General features: G+C 41.9%; 1 protein-coding gene across 1 annotated transcript; it reads right to left on the minus strand.

Moving 5' to 3' along the window:
• Positions 1-1,587: 1,587 nt before the first annotated feature.
• Npy2r (neuropeptide Y receptor Y2) lies at positions 1,588-9,008 on the minus strand. The gene is made up of 2 exons (XM_031376038.1): positions 8,936-9,008; positions 1,588-2,805 (listed from the first exon to the last, which is right to left on the minus strand). Exon 2 carries the CDS (start codon positions 2,756-2,758, stop codon positions 1,613-1,615), a length of 1,146 nt encoding a protein of 381 aa, XP_031231898.1. The 5' UTR covers positions 2,759-2,805; positions 8,936-9,008; the 3' UTR covers positions 1,588-1,612.
• Between the last annotated feature and the right edge of the window lie 12,844 nt (positions 9,009-21,852).

The raw sequence follows: 21,852 nt of genomic DNA on the forward strand, positions 1-21,852 counted from the left end.
ACACTTCAGACAGCAATAGTAAGATTGACTTTCTAGTCCCCCTTACATCTATTTTTACTTCTGTTGTTTTGTTCCTTTTCAGTATTCCAGAAGAACAGTTAGTTCACTTTGAGATCAACCTTTTATTTCCACACTGAAAGGAATTTAATAACAGCCAGAGTCTAAGTTTTAAATATATACACAAAATTAATATCATAACTAAGTATAAGACTATGTTGAATATTTCGAAAATGTGAGGAATACACTCACAAGTTCTGCCATATTTACAAAAATATGCCTACACTGAAACTTCAGCATCCAGAAAAGTGCAACTAGTTTAACATCTCATTTTCTTACTTTTCTGTGTGAACAAAATAAGAGTTTTAATTATCTTTGGTTGGGTACCTTTGAAATAAAAGCTATATTCATAAAACCATTAAATCAAAATTTCTAATGCTCCCCTATTTATAGATATACTTTTGTTTTTATATATATTTTTGTTACCAAAAATATAGTCACTTTAAAAACAGAAAACGTGAAATTTGTTGAAAACCAAAATTTGCAAATTGGAATAAACTCAGTTTTTGAGATTTCTTACCAATGAGTTCACTCATTGTATAATCAAATTGTATTTCCTTAGCATAAATTGCTCTACTGAAGGTGAACTCCAAAGAAAATAATTCTACAGTGTCTGTAAACATATTAGAGCTTTGGTGGAAGAGGGGTGAACTTTTTAAAACTAAACTCAAATTGTTACAAAATTATGTTTTAGTCTCATTTAATTTTTACTATGAACTTTGTTTGATCCTGTCCAGGAATGGTAACAGAAGCTGTATAGTTCTAAAGGACTTTAACAATTAGCAATCAACAAAAGAGCTGAGTTGCTTACTTGTCTTCTAAACAGTATCTACATAAAGCAGGAATGGCTCAAAACAAGAAACAAAACAATCATTTTCATTTCTTTTCAGTCTGATAATTTCAGATTTTGATTCTGAATTAAAAAAACAAACTTTCAATGGTTTGTACATTTGATTTTAAGGACAATTAATTGCTCACTGAATACATAAGAATCTCTCTCCCATCATTGCCAAAACATTACTTGTATAGCAAATGTGTTTATTCTCTTGAAGCTATCTTGAAGTCACCGCCTTAGCAAGCCATGTTTACCTCATTTGGGTTTTAGGAAGGACAATAAAACCGAAACACCCTAAGAGAGATCCCATGGCTCCCTAGGGAAATCTAAGTTGTTTAGCAGCTTTTCATCAAGTGATGAGGGAGCCCATGGAGTCCACAGCATCCCTGATGCAGATCCTAGTGTGCTCTCAGAGTTAACACTTACTTCTCCCTTTTAACCATGCTGATACCAACTCCTTGTTCAGGTTTCCTTCCCTCCTCTACTCATAATTCAGCCTACCATCCGAGCATTGGTAATCAGAACGTTTTGCCACAGCAATCTGTTTATTTTCACCTCATTCCTCCAGCCAGTTTTCCAGGAATAATACCACTGGAGCTTCCATTCTGTTGCTTTTGAGTCAATAGGATGGGAAGTCTGCATGCACTAGCCAGAAAACCTTCCCTAACCAGGTTGGCAGCTCTGGTCACAATTCACCCATGTGCTTTCACACATGCGTTCTTACACATTAGTAGCTTCTGAAAAAGAGTCAGTGGGATCATTCTTCTTTTTGACTTCCAGGTTCTTTTTAGCCTTGAAGGTCATGGACACCTCGGAGTGAATGGCATCCAACCTCTGCTCACAGCGGAAGGCTGAAAGGAAAGCTTTTCTGTAGTTGCTGTTCATCCAGCCGTAGAGAAGGGGGTTGGCAAAGGTGGAGCACATGGCAATGATGTGGAACACGGTGAAGATGAGTTTGTACTCCTTCAGGTCCAGGACATGGCTGTCAATGTCTACAGCGAGTTGGAAGGCGTGGAGGGGCAGCCAACTGACTGCAAACACCACTACCACGCACACCAGCATTTTGGTTGTTTTGTGCCTTCGCTGATGGTAATTGTCACTTGAAGCTCCAGGACTGACGTGGTTCTTCAGCTTACTCCAGATACGGGTGTAGGAGAAAGATATGATGCCCAGAGGCAAAACGTAGAGGATTAGCAGGGTGGAAAGGCTGTAGACTGTACCGTACACACTCTTCTCTTCCCCAGGCCACTTCTCAGTACAGGCCACAATCTCGAAGTCAGGAATGATCTCAATCAGTGAGTACTCCCGGAAGATGGCCAGTGGACTTGCCAGCAGAGCGCTGATGCCCCAGGCCAGGCCAATAATCAGGAAGCTGATTCGCTTGGAGATCTTGCTCTCCAGGTGGTAGACAATGCAACGATGGCGGTCAAGAGCAATGACTGTCAAAGTTATCGTGGACACTTGTACTGCTAAACCCTGGGCATAGGGCACCAAATGGCACAAGACTGGACCCATTTTCCACTCCCCCATCAAAGTATAGGTAAGAGTGAAGGGTAGGCACAGGGTGTTCACCAAAAGATCCGCCACAGCCAGGTTGGCAATAAAAAAGTTGGTTACTGTGCGCATGCTCTTGAATTTGATCACCACATGGATTACCAGGGAGTTGCCAACTACCCCCAGCAAAATGATGGAGCAATAGGCCAATATGAGGACCACCTGCACCTCAACCAGTTTGGTGCTGTCTATGAGCTCTGGCTCTGGATCAGGGGGCAACTCACCTCTAGGAGTGGTGTGCCCCTGCCCATATGGCTCCACCTTCACTTCTACAGTTTGGTTCTCTTCTGCCTCTGCACCTACTGGGCCCATCTTCAGCACCACTTCACTTTCACTTGGCCTGTAAATTTCACAAGAATCTATAATAAAAATGACATTAGAAAGTTAGTGGAACAGAGAATCATTCTAAAGGGATTGCTTTAGTTGAGACTAAGCTCCTCAGGATAGCTGTGTTCTGATTCATCACACCGCAGATCTCGTAAAAGCTTGATAAAGCAAATCCTTTACATAAGTCTATTAACAACGAGGGATAGGTGAAACCAGGAATTCAAACTATCTGTGATCATGACAAGAACACATTTTTCTATCAGAGAGAACCAGTTCCACAATGAATGAGATCAAATAAACTCCATTTTAATGCAAAATGAATGCAATATAATTCATCAATTTTATAATTGCTCTGAAGTCAACAAATTAACTTAAAGGAAAGTATCACTCACTTAATTGTTTGAAATGTGTAAGTATATAGCAGCCCGAGATATGACAAAGGGGCAGATATCTGCCTGTGCTAAGCACCTCATTTTGGGGGGATTAAAATAAACCAAAACAACTGGACTCTCCCACAGCCCTTTTTCTTTCCACTTTTTGTGCATATAAGCATCTCCCCCCCCCCCCCCGTGTGTGTGTGTGTGTGTCTGTGTGTGTTTAGGTGTACATCTATGTCTGTAGGCAAAAGTAAGCGTCAGGTATCATTCCTCAGGTGCCATCCATTTGTTTTGTGAGACAGGGCTCCTCACTGGTCTGGAAGTCACCAACTAGGATGGTCTTTCTAACCTACCTTCTCCACATTTTGTGTGTGATTTTGTGTGTGTGTGTGTGTGTGTGTGTGTGTATGGTATGTGTGAGTGGGTATGATAGTATATGTGTGAGTGGGCAGGTTGCATGTGTGTATATTTGTGAGTGTGTGTGTTTGCGTGGGTATGTGTATGTGTGTGAGTGTGTGTGATTGTGTATGTGTGAATGCTAGTATTATAAGCACACTGTTCTTTTGATTTTTTACTAAGCCAGCTACTGTTTAAAATGGAACCTTGTGCAGAGGTGTTGCTTTGTTTAATGGTTTGAAAATAACTTCTCACACAACATAGAGCAGAATACTACAAAGGTACTACATTAAGAATATGCCCAAGTTTAAACTTACCCCCCAAATTCTAAAGCGATAAGTTTGGGCACCTTTCTCTCCTACTATACACCGCTGAATTTCCCTACCTGCGTGATCTGCTGCACCCAATAAATAAAGTTAAGTACTTAAAGCTTTAAAAAGAGATAAGAATTCTAGGTTTTCTTGTTTCCTCAAGTCTTCCCATGCTTACAAGATCCCTGCCTTTGCAGGGTGGGTGATGGAGCAGAATTTATAGGAAGGCCAACCAATGACTGGCCCAGTTGAGAGCCATGCCATGAGGACCCCAACCCTAACACTATTTATAATATTCTTCTACTCTTGCAGGCAGCAGTCTAGCATAAATGTAGTCAGAGGGGCTTTACCCAGCAACTGTTGGAAGCTGCTGCATAGACTGACCTGCAGCCAAGTAGTGAATGGCGCAAGCGTGGGAATCCAGTGGAAGAGGAGAAGGAAGGATTGAGGGAGCCAGGGAGGGGACTCAAGAACGGCACAAGAAAACTTAGAGTCAACTAACCTAGGCCCCTAGGGCCTCAGGGAGACTAAATTGCCAACCAGAGAGCACCCATGGGACAGAACTAAGCCCTCTGCACTTATATAACAGCTGTGAAGCTGGGTCTTCAGTTGAGATTCCTAAAATGGGAACAGGGCCGTCTCTGACTACATTGTCTGCCTCTGGATCCCTTTCCTATAACTCGGCTGCCTTGAGCAACCTCAGTTGACAAGGATGTGCCTAGTCTTGCGGAGGCTAGATATGCCTAGGCTGGTTCATGTCCACGGGAGGCCTCCTTTTTTCTGAGGAGAAGGCGTAGATAGGGTGTGAGGTGAGAGAGGGGAACTGGGGGGAGAGGAAGCTGTGATCCAGATGTAAAGTAAATAGTAATAATTTAGTCAATAAAAATTCTGAGAAAAATCAGGTGATATAAAATATGTAAGAGCCAGTTTTCTCTTAGAAATGATGATGTTATCAGAAATATTTCAGGAAACTGATGTTAAAGTTTCCTAGTATGACATGATATGATACATAAAAATTCCCTAATGTGATAGGATATGATCCAATAACATATAAAGGCTAAAAGAAAACAGATCCCCAACTAGGCTGCCTCTCTCTCCCACCTGTGTCTTATTATTATTTCTACTGCATTGGTTTTGTTTAGCTCAGTTTCTAATCATCATTGTTCTTAAAACCATGCATCTTACAAGATCCCTGCCTTTGCAGGGTGGGTGATGTAGCAGAATTTATAGGAAGAGCCAACCAATGACTGGCCCATGATTATTGAGCTCATAGACAATGCTGGCTGACCCCATGACCTGTGCCCCACTTTTCATCTTTCCTGCCTCTGTCCTACTCTGAACCACTGAGCTGCACAGGGCCCTCCCTTGCTTTCTAATTTTCCTTCCTCTTCTTTCTGCTGCTTTCATTCACTTGTCAATTCATTAGCCTAACAGGTAAAGTCATGAACAATTCACCATGGTGGCACTGTAACATTTACTGCAATACACATTCAACAAGCCATTATAAATCTGTTTACTGAAGGGAGAATCCTGCTGGGTGTTAAGACAGCAGGAAATACCTCTACCAGAGTACTTAAAATAATACATTTGCTTTTACTATGAATTCCCTGTTAAGTGTATAAAAACACCCAGATTCAATACACTAGTGGTGATACCTAGTGAATACACTCACAAAAGACTTCTTCAGTTAATTCATAAGATCTTTTAATGAATTTTTTAATCCATCATAATAGCATCTACTACCATTGGTATATAAATCATGATTATTGAGCTCATAGATAATGCTGGCTGACCCCATGACCTGTGCCCCACTTTTCATCTTTCCTGCCTCTGTCTTACTCTGAACTACTGAGCTGCACAGGGCCCTCCCTTGCTTTCAGGCTCCTACTTTATCAGGATCCTAGTTGGGTTGAATTAATGCAAGGCACTTGGAGGGGATTAAAAAAGCAGTAGGCATGGGCGGAGCTGGCTCAGTGAATAAAGAGCTTGCCCTGCGAGTGGGGAGATATGTAAAGAGCCCATGTACAGCTGGAAGCTTAACACCCAGCTATAATGCAGCTCCTTTGCAAGACAGGACAACACTCAGAAGCTTATAGGCCAGGCATCTTGGTGGATGTAGAGACCCTGTCTCAAGAAGAATCAAGGTTGTGAGTAAGAACCTAGTCCTGAGGTTGTATGCTATGTCATACCTGCACTTGCACACATAGAAGCATACATGCATGCATGCATACATACATACATACATACATAATGCCCTAAGTACACATCACATATACCCTACATACATACATACATACATACATATCCTACACACATCCACCACACCTGCACACATATACATACATACACCACACCTGTACTTGCACACAGTTATACATATGAACATGCATGCACATATATCATATACACATAAACCTACACATACACATACACACACACAATATACACATATAAATAATTTTTAAAAGAAAGCTGCATGAATAGAAAGCAAAAGAAAGAAAGAAATCAAAGCTTGCTCCTTGCTCCCTCTGTGCCCTGGGTAGTGCATCAGCAGCTCTTCTGTGGCCTTGATTTCCACAGTATAGACCCCCTGTGATGGTTTGCTGTGGATAGAGCTGTTTCTCGGGCCTAGATCACACTGCCTCTTCTCTATGCCCCGTAGGTTTAAAGTAGTAACCATAGGTATTATTCTTGAAATCTCAAATTGGCCTAACTTTCAATCTTCATTCCCCTATCTCTTATATAATCATCTCTGTACACGGACTCCTTCTCTTCTACATCCCTGAATAGAATTTTTTGTTTTACGATCTGCTCAAAACATATTTTAATTTGCTCTCTCACTAAAATAGATCTCAGCTCCTTAGTATGGCCTTCAAAGCTTGACGCCATCCCTGCAGATGCTCTGTCTGATTCCCTTTTGACATCCCAATATGCATCTGCTGCTCTGTCATACTGAATGACCACCAAATTGCGAACACCTCAGGCTTCCCCATATGGTGAGCTGAGGACTCTTGTCATTCTCCTGGTCGTCCGGAAGGTTCATTCTCACTTCATTCACTGCCCACAACACAGGCCACAGTGTGACTGCTTCAGTTAACTGACCTAGGACAGCAATCTCTTTAAAGATCCATTGTTTAATCTCACAGTGTACCATCTAGTACAGCAAGATACTCAATAACTGGATAAAACCAATACAAGGCTGAACAAGAATACAATTTTACTAATAACTACTTCTACCTTTTTAATACAAAGTATAATTTCAATCCCCTTCTTTACTGAATGTAACAACACACAGGATTCCTTGCCTTGCCACAGTGGCCTACAAGAAGTTTGCCCTATGATCCTATTAATTCAATTCCTGACTACAACCTCTGAAATTGCCTGTCAGTATACTCCTCCACATAGAATTTTTTTCTCAAGTGCTTGTATCTATTTCTCTCTCTCCCTCTGCTACACACACACACAACTAGGGTCCTGGGAACTTTCTGTGTGTTTTCTGTTTTCCTTTTTTGCTATATTGGTGAGTTCTATACAGATCAACATAAATTTCAAACAGAACGTTCCAGGGATGCCAGCTCTACCACCCATTATGGAAACATAGCATTCGAACCCTGGCCCGTTTGATTGGCTATACCATTTTCCTTAGGATAAGAGACTGACTTTGTGGAGCAGTTACCCAGACCATCCATGTCAATTGGAGTTGAGTAGACTTCCAAAAGTTGGAGTCTGAAGGTTACACAGATGAACTGAGTGCAAGCAGCAAACTTAAGAGCACTGGGAACAGACACACATTTGAATTATTGACTATTTTCTTTTTTTCTTCTCAATCACATTTTCTTCCCTCTGAAGTCCTTTTATTGGAGTCCTATGGCTCCTCTGCAGGAATGGCTATCGATCTGCAAGCTATTAGCCTGTGAACACTACGAGCTGCGTGTAGGCACAGTACTAGCCCTGGGCTGGGGCAAAGCAAGACCCAGAACACAGAATGTGTCATTCACAAGAGTACTTCTGGAAAAGTAGAAGAGTAAAAGAGAAGCAGAAGGTAGACGCTGCCATGAGTGACACTCCAGAGGCCCCCAATCAAGCCAGAAAGAGGCAAATGGAAGAGCCTTTCCTTGAAACAAGCCAAAATGAGACATTCAGATTATTCAAGAAATTCAAAACTATGAATAGTGCTGTTTTCGTGAACAGGTGCACGGTTAGTGAGTTTGTTATAGAAGCACTTCATTCTAGAAAGGGAATTTTTTTTTTCCTTCTGAAGATCTGGGTGCTTTCTTTAATAAGTCAGAGAGCTTCTCCTGCTTTGACTACATGCTGAAATCTCTGGGTTTGCAAGTTATTTCTGTGACAGAATCACTCCAGGTGGGCAAAGGGTGATGTGACATCCTATGGAGCCCTCCTTCCAGGACTGTTTTCCCAAGGAAAAACCCCAAGCATTGTGCTACAAATTATAGTTGCCCGCACCTGTTGGCTCTTCTGTGAGGGGAGTTGGGACTTTAACACAGCTACATAGAAGAAGGTGTGATTGTTTGCCTAAGTAGAGATGGCTGGATCATTTTAAAAGTCAGAGAACTCTTCTCTTTCCTGTATTTGTGCTTCCTGTCTATGACAGTAGTGTAGTCTCTTGCATGCCACTGAGATTTTAATGATTAGTCTCTACTAAGAACAGCATTTAAATATTACTGTCACCTCCTGACACACAACCATAGATTTCTAGTAGTAGGTGATCCCATCTTGGGGAAATGAATGGAAGCCTAAATAAATCTCTATTTTTGGACAGCCTTAGACAATCCTACATGATCTTGCACTTTAGAAAGTGCTTGAGTTTTAAGGAGGAGGCAGAATCATATCTTACTGTCTCATACTGTAGCGTTCGATCAAGGAATAGTCTAAACCTTCAGCAGAAAAGAAAAAGGTCCAGCAAAAGAAGAAAAGCGAAGTGGTACTAACCCACCCAGTTTCAGTATTCCACTTAATGCCTGGAGGGGTGGGAGGCTCCCCTTAGAAACACCTCCCCACGCCCTCCTACCGACAGGACCCAGGGCTCTCTCAGAAGGAGAACTGGAGTCTGAACTTACTTTGAACACCCCAACGCGTTGGCCCTTGCGTTTCTTCTCAGATGAGGAATCCAGAATGTGCATCCAAAGGATTATCTAGACAGCCAGTCCTGAGAAAGTCCGGGGAGGCACCCAAAGCAGGTCCGATTTGGTGTGAGCCAGAAAGCGGGAGCAGGAACAAGAGCGACAAAGCTGAGAAGCTGCAATGCTGTCCCCGCTAGGCTTCTCCGTGGACCTCTAAGGCCACTCAGATCAGAGACCCCGCACTGCACCGCGCAGAGTCCCGGGTAGGAGGGGCTGGGGAGGGAAGAGGGTTGGAGATAGAGGTGGAGGCGAACGCCGCCCTGGAAGGAAAGGACACAGGTACAGGGACTGCGGAGCAAGGGAGTGAGGCAGATAAGTTCCCAGTCGGTGGCCAGAGACTGGAGACTAGCGTCCTCCAACCTCGGTTGCACTCTATGCCGCGTAGCTCCTGTCGCTCGTCGCCCACCACTCCCTGTAGCTGCTACTCTCACTCCATTTAGGAGTTCATCTAATCTGCAGAGGAAAGTGCGCGGCAGGGGCAAACCTCAGATACAGGGAAGGAGCTGTGGTCCCTGGCTATGTGAACGGGGACAGACACCTTAGGCTTATGGGTTTCGGGCTGGAGAGAGGTTCCACAACCTCGGCGCCTGGGGGTGCGGGGTAGAGGGGAGTCTCGGGAGAATCCCACTCTGTGCTGAGAGAGTTTCCTCGTGTAGAAACGAAGGAGGAGAGCCAACTCCTCGCAGGAACTGGATCCCAAGGATAAACAGCCAACACGCCCTGCCACACAGAGCCGGCACAGGAACTGTGGTAATGCAAGCCCAGAGCCTGGGGGTCCGGGAGCAGCAAAGCCCCTTAACAGGTGTTCCTGGAATCCCGCGCCTTTAGATCACAAGCCCGAGGTGTCCCCGCGGAAGACTGGTAAAAATTGTCCCTCAGAAAGAAAGCAGAGGACAGCAGTGGGTCTTAAACAAAGCAGTCTTTCTTTGTCCAGTTCATTGACTTCAAAATTCTTCTTCGCCTTTAGTTCTTATACCATCCAATATTTCGGGGGAGCAGGGAACCCGAGCCTCGGGAAATGTTCCTCCGGTGGGAAGCCTGCAGGCTGAATTCTCTTGTAGGACTAAAAGAGGACATGCAGGACTTTAAGTCACCCACGCTGGAGGGCTGCTTCACGCTTACCCTGCAAACTCTTCATTCAAAGTCAGTCCTTCCAGAGGTTGGCTGCAAGTCTCTTTTCCTTCCATTTTAAAGGGGGCAGTAGAGACTTGAAAGCCAGGAATCATGCAACTGCAAGCCAGGCTTGCCTTAACCACCCTGTCTCCCCGAGTTGCACAAGTCACCTCAATGCATTAGATCCCTCTTCTTCTTGTTGTTTTCTTTTCTTTCTTCCTTTTTTAATTTATAAAGTAAGGATAGTCATACTAGTGCTCAAATTGTCTCTGAAGGATGCAAAACAATGGTTCAATAGATTAGGCATCTCTAAAAATAAAAGTCATACTGAACCTATTTTTTTTTTAAGACAAATACTCCCCCACATAGTAATAATTACTCCTTTATTGGGGAATGGATTTTCAGTCCCGTGGCCGCTGAAAGTTACACAACCTAGTTAGGTGTCATAAGACATATAGAATCTGATTATCAATCTTCAATTCATGTGACATCATGCTAAAGAAGCTACTTAGAAAACAGTGTTGCTTGGGCCTTTCAATTCCCAGTACACAAAAGGCAGCAGGCCTGGGAGAAGCCATGATGTTTTACCCACTCTGCTGAAAGTCCTTTTTGTAAGCACTTTTTGGTTTAGGGAAATATCTCTTGCTTGCACATATGCTTTGAGTTGAACCGATCCCCTTTTTAAAAAGAGATCCTGGAGAATGAGTAATCCTAGGGCCTCACAAACGCTGGGAATGGCTCTGCCTCTGAGCTGCAGCTTCACACTTGTTTTTCAGGTTTGGTTTTTTGCTTTGTTTGAGGACTGTGTCTTACTAAGTTGCCCAGCTGGCCCAGTAGTCTCTGTGTAGCCCAGGCAGGCCTTGAACCTGCTTGACCTCCTAAGGAGTCGGTGTTGCAGGCAGCACCATCATGTTGAGCTTTCCTTGCTCCTTAATACTGGGAAGGTAAAGAAAGAACTCCATGTATCTAACAAGTTAAACTTTTGAAAACTAACACAGAAGCAAGTGGCCAAAAAAAGGCTGATGAGCAGCGTTGCTGAATGTAATGGTTTTGGAGGATTTTAACCTCTTTTTCAGACAGTGATTGCACAAAACACACTTCTCTCATAGCAATGATTAACAAAGGCTCCTAAGCAGCCCTTTATGAAAACTGAACTCACTTCCTTATAGGCATGCCAGCACCTTAAATGATTTACATGATCCATACACCTCTGATCAGTAACTCCAATAATAACAGAGAACTCTACTACGCGAGTCTTTCAATAAAGTACAGACTGGATGAGAAGCTGATCCACGAGGTGAAAGTCCTTTCACAGTGCAACATATTATCAATGTAGTCATGGCAGCTTGTGACGTTCAGGTTCTAAGGAAAGGCCTTTAAGGCATATATGTTACAAGCCATAGGAACAGTGAACCGCTCCGAGGAAGGGCCCTCAGCCTGTGGACCTGCTGAACTAATGATAGTACAAATGGAAACAGGACAAGACTACCAAATCAGATTCCTCTCTTGATGAGTCATTCAGTTCTTTGGACAATCCCATACCTTTCCAGAATAGATGCCAACACTTCTTCAAACAGGGAGAAAGTAGAAACCCCAAATGCTGACGTAATTAGAGCCAGCAGCAGCTGTGTGCTCACAGGTTAGGTTGTGGCAAAAAGCAGAAAGTGGTAAGAATGTACACAGCCTAAGAAATACATAGTACATACAGGAACTGAAAGCAGAGGCCTGTTCTCAGGTTCCTAGGAGTTGACCTACAAAAATCTACATTTAATATGGTTAGATCTCATTCTTTAAAAGAATCAAAATTTATATTCTTAAAAATCTTAGACACAGTGAGATAGCTCAAAGGGCTACACAGGTATCACCAAGGCTGATAACCTGAGTTAGATCCCCTGGGCTCCTCACAGTGGAAGGAGAGAATCTGTTCCTACACATTACCACTTCAGTCCACACACCCTACATGCACACCTACATACACACACTTATACACATATCCTGTTCACACATACTGTGCACACATATACAAAACTACACATAATACCTATAGACACCAAACATGCAGACATACCCAACCATACACCCTACACACATACACACATACATACACATTTACACACATACCCTATATACACATACCCTGCACACATATACACAGCTACATACAGATACCTACAGACACCACACGTACAGACAAAGCCACTCACACACTCTACACACACACACACATGCACTCACACAAACATGCATGCACCTACATATACACACTTAAACACATACCCTGTATACACATACCCTGCATACATACATACACACAACTACACACATACCTTCAGACACCGCACATGCAGACACACCCACACACAATGTACACACACATACACACACACCCTATATACACTTATGTACATGTAATAAAGCATCTTTTGAAATGAAATGTTGAAAGCGATGTCTTAAAACCAAAATTCCAAGTAAGCATATCAAAATAAATGAGATGGTAAGTAAACAGAAAGGTAGAAAAAAGAAAAAAAAGGGCAGAAAAGAGAGAGCAGTCCCCTATACACATGGAAAATCTGCTCCGAGACCTCTTGAGGATGTCAAAAACCATGACAAAGTTGATTTAAAAGTTTGGCACAGAAGATATTAATAACAATGACTAATAAAGAAATAGAACAATTATAGTAATATAACAAAAGTTTTATAAACACATCTTCATTGGGTATCTTACTGTAGTTAACATTTTCTTGTGGGGATGTGAGGGACATCTCCATTTGGTTTTTCTGAATCACTTCACTATTGTACTTTGGGGCCACTGCTACCAAACAAAGGTTGCTTATCCACAGGAACTTCAATTCTACCACAGTCATTCTCAGAAGGGAGATGAACACCAAGTGAAACACAGACTGCTAGCATATGTATTCTGGATACACTAGACATAAAAATGACTCATGCCCTGGGCAGGATAGATAACACAAGATCTCATGATATTGCTCCAAATGGCCGGCAGTTTAAACTTACAAACTGTTTATTTCTGGAACGTTCCCTTTAGTGGATAGAAAACTTAAATAGTGGAAAGCAAAACCTTCCACAAAGGGCAGACTAGAGAGGTATTTGCAGTTGAGACCTCCATGAGCCTCTAGTCTTATTTCTTCTGGTGCCATTTGAGATCTGATAAATCTCCTTGAATATTTAAAATACGACTCCACAAAAGTTTCCTCTACCCCACTGCCTATTCCTCAGAACATACAGGTATAAAAGGCAGAGTGCCACAGTTTGACTGCCAGATGAACTAGATCTCCATTACTACATACACACAGAAGAAAACCATCCCTGAAGTAGGCAGATGAGTCTAGCTGATAGGTTTGCATCTTTGCCTTAGGTGGGTATCAAGTCATTGTGATTATGTAGAGGATCAAATCTATTGTTCTGACCTTCTTACAGTGGGAAAGAGGGAGGAGGAGGAGAGGAAGAAGGTAAGCATGAGCAGTATTCACTAGGTCCTCATGGTCTCTTCAGAGGCATGCCCTTCATGCCCACAAGACTGGTAAACTTGTCTGGATCTCTGTTTCTTTCCCCTGCCATGAGTCCAGGCCATAGGACATACCTTCAATAGATGGTCCACTTAGAGGACCTTACAGATGTCTGATTTTCTCTCATTTGTAGTAGAACTGGTATTCCCAGGCAAACTGTGGCAAAGGACCTTTCGGTTAATGGAATAATCCGCATGTTTTAGAAATTTTGGATGAACTAATTTTAGAACAGCATGTCATTTACAAAGAAAAGTTAAGTAACCTCATTATAGATGCTTAGTTTATTGTACAAAGTAAATCATGGTGTATTTGCTCCCATCTAAAATTCATACCAAAAGCAACAGCTTCTCCCACATAGACATAATTTCATTATTATTTTAGTTAGGAAAGCAATTTATAACCATGATTAAAAAAAAAAGCCAGCAATGATAAAGACAGGAATAAAACATCCTCTGTACAGCAGATATTCTTCCAATATGGTGACACATATCTGTCCTCTTCAATACACACACGGATATTGAGCACTCGAAGTAGGCAAGTGTGGGACTGAATCTTAATTCAATCCAACTTGCACCCTAAATTAAATAACTGTGTGGGGACAGAGTATGTTGTGGACATTCTAGGTGTTACCCAGCATCCCTGTCTTTGGAATATGGGTATAAGTTCTCATAACTAAGCTGACTTCTGTATGTCTGTTGGTTTGGTTTGGTTTGGTTTGGTTTGGTTTGGTTGTTTGGTTTGGTTTGGTTTGCTTTGCTCTGCTTTGCTTTGCTTTGCTTTGCTTTTTCAAGACAGTGTTTTGCTGTGTAGCCTTGGCTGTGTTAGAACTTGCTCTGTAGACCAGGCTGGCCAACAACTCACAGATATCTCTGCCTCCCTAGTGCTAGGATTAAAGGCATGTGCCAGCACAGCCCAGCTTGATCTCTAATCTTACATAAACTTCATTACTTAACAATATATGACAGATATTATTCCATTACTTTACATGCAATTCCATTACTTTAACAGTTGCCTGGTCCTTAACTGAATAAATGCATTCAGATTACTTATCCCTGTTGCAGACATACGGGTATGTTTATAATACACTTGTCTAATTCTTTTGAGGCAGGACATTTTGGGGTACCTTTGAGTTCAATAGAATTTTTTTCCCTCTGTGTGTGCTTTGACTTGGGATGCTATAGTCCTAGAAAAGTTGACAGCTACCAAAGTTTCCCTGAGCCAGTGATTTTCAGAGAACTGTCGCATGAATTCAAAGAATGAAACTCATGCACCACACAGTGAGTTTTAGAGAGTTTACTATAAAATATAGGTGGGAACTAAAGTTATAAAGATAAATAATAGAGGCAGATAGATGATTAGATGGATGGGTAGATGATAGATAGATAAGTAGATAGATAAATAGATAGATAGATAGATAGATAGATAGATAGATAGATAGATAGATAGATGACAGAGGTGGGTGGATGAGAAAGAGAGAAAGAGAGGAGAGAGAGACAGCGAGATAGAGTATCATCAAGCTATTGGTGGGTAGTTGGGTGGGACTTTTAAATGACTTATGGCAGAAACTGGGATGAAGCTGGAGGGAGAGTTGGTCAATCCTGTTGCCGCAGCAGTCAGGTATCCAGGTGCCTCTTCTCCGTTTCAGTTATAGAATCATGAAAAGTTTCCAGGAAAGGGAAGGAGATAACAAGGAAAGGGAAACAGAACTCCCTGGTGTTCCTGGTCTTCAGCAAGGACATTCTGGGAACAACTGCTTCAATGTCCTTGTCCTACCTTGCCAGTTTCTATTTCCTATTCTTACCTGTCTCTTTAGTATGAGTTTGAACAGACACTGAAAGAGACACTTTAAATTTCCCCTTAAGCCAAGTTCATGTTGCACAATCTGGACAGGAAGAACTTTACATGAGTAGAAAGAAATCCATGTAGCTTCCTACATGGTAGGGTAAATATTTCCAGTTTAGTGGCACTCAGAAGATGACAGAGTCAGCATGTGGCATGTCATGTTCACTACAAAATTTAAGTGACCTCAGGTAAGCATAATTAAAATAGTAAGTTTTTAGCTTCGGGAAAGTAAAATAAAGGGATAAAAGGCACAAGAGAATGAGTTTGTTTGGATTCCTCAGAGAAATGCCTTTTAGCTTCACTGGCAGAAAAGCAGTTTTCTTCTCACTTTAATGTCAAGGTTTCATGAGAGATCATTAAATAACCTCCAAGCCAAGCCAGCCTGACTTAAATCATGGGCAGAACAAAGCAGAAATGGAATGTGGGAGCTGCTTCCCGAAATAGGAAAGAAGTAAACCACATAAATCAGTGTACCCCAGATGGGAAGGACATGGGAAGGGCATGACACTCATTGAGAGCAGCCAGCTCCTGTGACACAGCTCAGAACTCAGAGGACCAATACTCTGGGCTGCAGACGCGAGTGTCTGTCCACACACTCTGCTCTGCTGAGTGGGCATCTGCATCCCAGTCTTCAGAGAGCGGAGGGGAACAGCTGAAGGGGAGTTCCTTGGCCTTAGGAGGCGAAGGACGGACGCAGGCTCTAGCTCCTTGGGAATTGCAGGCGATGCTGAACACCACAGAGAAGCTGAGAACAATTTGGGGGCCCCAGAGCAGCTCACTCTGCCCTGAGTCCAAAGGGAGAGAGGGCGCAGGGGCAGGAAGCAGCTGCCAGGTGGTTTGGGCATGGGTGGGTGCGAGTGGAGGTGCAGGAGTTCTAGGTTCGGTCTCGCGGGGCTGCAAGTGCCAGGCCTACTCTATGCAGCTAGTTAAAAGGAGGCAATGCATGGTTGCAAGATGTTTTATTATAGAAAGGAGAGAGAAGAGATAGGAAAGTAGAGGCCAGCCACATGGGGAGAGGGAGAAGGGAGGAGGTGAAAGTAAAGATAAGAAAAGAAGAAGCTAAGAGGGAAGAGAGAGAAGATGAGGAAGAGAAGAAGAGAGAGAGGAAGGGGGCAAACTGTCCCTTATATGGTGGGCTGGGCTATCTGCCTGTGGGGTGGGTCATACCTGGCTGTGGTCAGATGACTGGGGATGAAGTCCAGCCAGAATGCTGGGAGCTTAGGGCACTGTCCACACGATTGATAGCACAGGCTAAAGGAGCTGGAGGGCTCGTGGAATCAGCTATCTGCATCTGGGAGTGTGGCTTTTACTGTTCCGTCCCTTGTGGAAACTCCTACTGGGTCGCCAGAATTAAGCCTCGCTCAACCTAGAATACAGACTGCTTTTCACGGTCCCACACTGCTTCCCAAAATAGGAAAGAACTTAACGACATAAATCAGTGTATCCCAGATGGGAAGGACATTGGAAGAAGGGCTGGCACCCATTGAGAGCAGCCAGCTCCTTCCAGCCATGCAGCCAAAGGAACTCCAAAGTGAGCACAGCACTTCTCTTTCTTGAAGGGAAAAGGCCCAAGTCCTTAATGGAAACAGCAGTTAGTAATGGTGCCTAATATATATATGACACTGTCTCTGCCTTACCTAGTCAGAATATTTAGTGATTATCCGTTAAGTACTTCTCATACAAAATCTGCTTAAAGGTTCACTCCCTGTCACACTCCCCTGAAACAAAAACTACAGCACCTGGACATCCTAATAGCCTTGGATTAAAATATAGTAGTAGTAAAATTCAGTAAGTAGGCCATAGACATACTTCCAACTGGGTCCTGGTGTGTTGTAGACACAAGGAGAGGCAACAGCTAGCAAGAAAAACCTGGACAGACTTGACTGGGTTGCCTCAGAGAGACATTAAGAAAGGCAATCAATTTATGCAAATGTATTATTTTTAAGTAATCTTTCTCTTTAAAAACTCATTGACAGGCTGAAAAAATGGCTCTGTGGGTAAAGCCCTTGCGGCTCAAGCAGAAGAACCTCCTTCAGATTCCTACAACCCATATAGAGACAGACTCCGCATCCAATGGCATCTGTATTCCCAGCACTTCAAAAGAGAGACGGGAGGCAGAGACAGAAGAACACCTGGAAGTTCATGGGCCAGATAGACAGGTATCTACAACCACAAACAATGAGACTGTTCCAGACAAGGTGGAAGGTATGGCCTGATCCTCAGGCTGTGCTCTAACATCAACATACATGCTGCATCATGTGTGTGTGTGTGTGTGTGTGTGTGTGTGTGTGTGCTAGCATAAGTATGTGGACAGAGGGTGGTATGGGAATATACACATATACCATATACATACATACAAACAAAAGATTTTTTAAAACTTATTACAAATAGCCAATTTAATAATTTGTTCTGATGAAAGGGTAATAGTTTTTTTTTCTTTTCTGACATAAGGTTGGCCCATTTTGTAGTGAGCAGATAATTAAAAATGAATAGATCAGAGATGGTCATTAAATGAAGAATCTCACAAATTCCATGGCCATTTTCTAAATTATTTTTATCTACTTTTTCCATGAATGTGGGTTACTAAGACAGGTGTCTCATTCAAGAAAAGGAAAACAGCTAGTTGCTCAAAGTAAAATGCTAAATCTTAAATTGGGCGTTAAGTGTCATTTGTTGTGATTTTTTTGTTTCTCTTGGATTTGGGATTCTTACTTCTGTTTTGAATTTTTAACTGCAGATTCAAAGTAATTAAGCAGGATTGTAAGCAACATATGCACATTTTGCTGAGATTTTTATCTCTCAGCGATCAACCAAATGCTTCTGGAATAGTGAAAGAGTAGAGTATTTAAATGTAAATGATCTGTGGATCAAATTTAAATGGAGGGGCACTTTTGCGTAGAATTCAAAATTTAATCAATGCAAATTTTCATCTGATTATCTGAGACAGAGAAGACCAGTGGATGAAGAAGAAACACAGGAACCCTGTTAGGAATTTCAACTCTTCATAATAAGTGTTTATTTTTGTAAAGCACATGGAGACAAAATTTGATATATATATTTTCAACCATATAGTAAAACAAATTTTAATTTTAATTTTTTTGAAAGAGTAAATTCAAAGCACTCTCAGGTTTATCCCTGGAGGATGAGAAGAGGAGGGTTTGAATGTAATATTTGCCTATCACAGTGAAATGGAGAAAGGTCTTTCTCAAGGCAACAATTACTCATAACACATATGAGTAATGCATACCAGATGTATTTCATGACTCACTCCATTTTTTATGGAAAACAATCATATAAAACTCAAACAAGCATTTGATTGAGCACAGCTCCTATAAACCACAGCTTCACTGAGTAGTCATTGCAGACACTATGTGAGGCAAGGTCCCTGCAAAGCTCACACCGCCAACCGTCTGGAGTCCTACTAAGGGTATGTATGAGTGTTAGTCAGAGTTCTCTAAAGGAGCAGACTTTAGAGAATGAATTTATATAAGGGATGTATTAGAGTGGCTTACAACTTATAGTTCAGCTAGTCCAACAATGGCTGTTCACCAACAAAAATGTCCAAGCCTGGCCAAAGTTCCAAGCCTGTGACCAGATAGAACATCATGACCGGAACACATGATCAAGCAGAGCTGCCCAATCATAATAGCTAGGGACTAAATACTGCAAGAGAGAAAAGAGGAAGCCATGGTCCAGTATGCCCATTGAGGTCATCCTTTCCCAGCCCTAGCTTTCTCCACTAGGCCCGACCCTGGAGAGTTTCCACTATCTCTCCATAGTACCATAAAGGACAACTGTGTCTTCAGCATATGGGCACTGGAGGACACTTAAAATGCAAACTGTAATTCTAGACTTGTGTACAAAGACATACACAAATCAGGGGAGATTCCTTGTGGTCTATGCCACAGCATATTTGGAGCCCCCATTAAAATATGGAGAGTTTTATTTGTTTTTTGTTTGTTTGTTTGTTTGTTTTTCTAGTATATATTGTTTATGAGAAGACCAGAAAAATGCTTTCTGGCAGAGGTAGTAAGTCACTATATTTCTTTGTGTCTCTATAAATAACTTTGGTTCCTTTTCCAGTTGGTTCCAGTTGGAAACATCTATGGCCACTATACTTGCCTGAGCTGTGTGATAGGAAGGAAAATAAACCCACTCTGAGGAACAATTAATTATGTAATCATCAGCATTGAAGAGACTAACTAAAATAGAGATGTATTATATAGTGAGTATATTTCAAAGATTTTAAAAGGTAATAGAAGGGACCAACTACACAGTCCGTGAAGGAAAGAATTCTGAGTAAGACTAATGCATGACATGTAAAATCAGGATCTATCCTACTGTGGAACAAAGTCACAAGATGCAAGCTTGTGTTTTCAACCAGTGTGAAATCATTTCCATCTGTAAGTGGCACTAACCAAGTTTAACCCTCTGCCAATTTGTGTGAAACTTTGTAGAAGCTAGGTTCTAATCAATAGTAAATAACAAGCTAACTATTATTTTTCCTTTGGTAAGTTGACTGATTTTGAGGCTTCCACAAACTGTTAGAAACTTAAAGAGTAGGCTGGAGAGATGGCTCAGACATTAAGAACACTAGTACCTGGCTGGGTGGTGGTGCACGCCTTTAATCCCAGCACTTGGGAGGCAGAGACAGGCAGATTTCTGAGTTCAAGGCCAGCCTGGTATACAGAGTGAGTTCCAGGACAGCCAGGGCTACACAGAGAAACCTTGTCTCGAAAAAAAAAAAAAAAAAAAGAAAAAGAAACTCAAAGAGCACATGACCACCATACCCTGTTTGCTTTTTGCTGCCTAGCCATGCCCTCCAACTTCAGTGACAATTATTTTTTTATTTTTTTTATTAGACATTTTCTTTATTTACATTTCAAATGTTCTCCTCTTTCCTGGTTTCCTCTACGAAAACCCCCCTATTCCCTTTCCCCTTCCCTTGCCCACCAACCCACCCTCTCCTGCTTCCTGGCCCTGGCATTCCCCTACACTGGGGCATAGAGCCTTCACAGGACCAAGGGCCTCTCCTCCCTGATGCCCGACTAGGTCATCCTCTGCTACAAATGCAGCTGGAGCCATGAGTCCTACCATGTGTACTCTTTGGTTGGTGGTTTAGTCCCTGTGAACTCTGGGGGTACTAGTTAGTTCATATTGTTGTTCTCCTATGGGACTGCAAACCCCTTCAGCTCCTTGGGTCCTTTCTCTACCTCCTTCATTGGGGTTTGTGTTGCTTATCGTAGGTCAGAAATTCAGAGAAACCAGAAGTGGATGGTTAGTTTCTATTCAGGTGACAGCAGATAGAGGAAAGACGGAAAAAAATCATGGTATCTACAATTCTAATCTACTCATAGACTGATTTCCTTACACATTCTCCTTGGTTAAAGGAACAGAACATGGCTTTCTGATCTCCAAGTCCTGAATTTAACTGGTACCCTCTCAGCACAGCTTACACTGAATAGCTTCAGTGTGGGGGAGGACTGAGACCGTGTGCTCTTCTCATTGACTTAGGAGGAACACATAGCATTTGGCCTTGGAGGATGCACAGCCTGTTATATACAAATGTCATTTAATCTCCCCAGTCTAGATATTAATATTAGAAGGGCTACCTGACACTGAAAGTCAATAAAGTCACTTAGTTTCCTAGACTGGAAAGAAGAGCATGGCAACATCCTAAAGCAATGGAGAAAGAAACCAACGAAGACACTTTAAGATGTAATAGCTTTATTCAGAGGAACATAATTTTAAAATTAAAAATAGCATATATTGCTATCATAAATTAACCATTGACAAAAGAGCTGACTACGCATGTTCATAGTACTTGATGCTTACTTAAAATGTATGCTATCAAGTATCTGTGGTGATGTATTTTTCTTTTGCACTGAAGAATCCTAGATTCTCATGGCAACTTTCCAGAAGTGCTTATGTGATATTCAAAATTCTAGGGGAAAATATAACTGCACAGGATACATACAGCATACCAATTCCTGGTATATATTTGGTAGGACACAATGCACAAAAATCAACATTAACTCATACTGCATGCCTTTTGATTATATTATATTCTTGTGGATCTCAGTTTGTAGTGGTCACTATGTTAAAAGCATGAATATGTGACTATTCAGTGAATATGTGACTATTCAGTGAGGAATAGGAAGTGAGAGTTGGTTGTTTGTGGGTTTCAAGGTGTGAAGAATTACACAGAGTTTTGTGGTACAAGCATAGCTCATTAGCATAAAGTTATGATTACTTTGAAATATTACATATATTACATAAATATTACTCTTCCAAAATGGAAAATCTAGAAAGTATAGGTAAATTCATAAATATATTTGACCTGCCAAAATGAAATCAAAATGCTGTAAACAG

This window comes from Mastomys coucha, unplaced genomic scaffold, assembly GCF_008632895.1.
Source record: "Mastomys coucha isolate ucsf_1 unplaced genomic scaffold, UCSF_Mcou_1 pScaffold16, whole genome shotgun sequence".
NCBI lineage: Eukaryota > Metazoa > Chordata > Mammalia > Rodentia > Muridae > Mastomys > Mastomys coucha.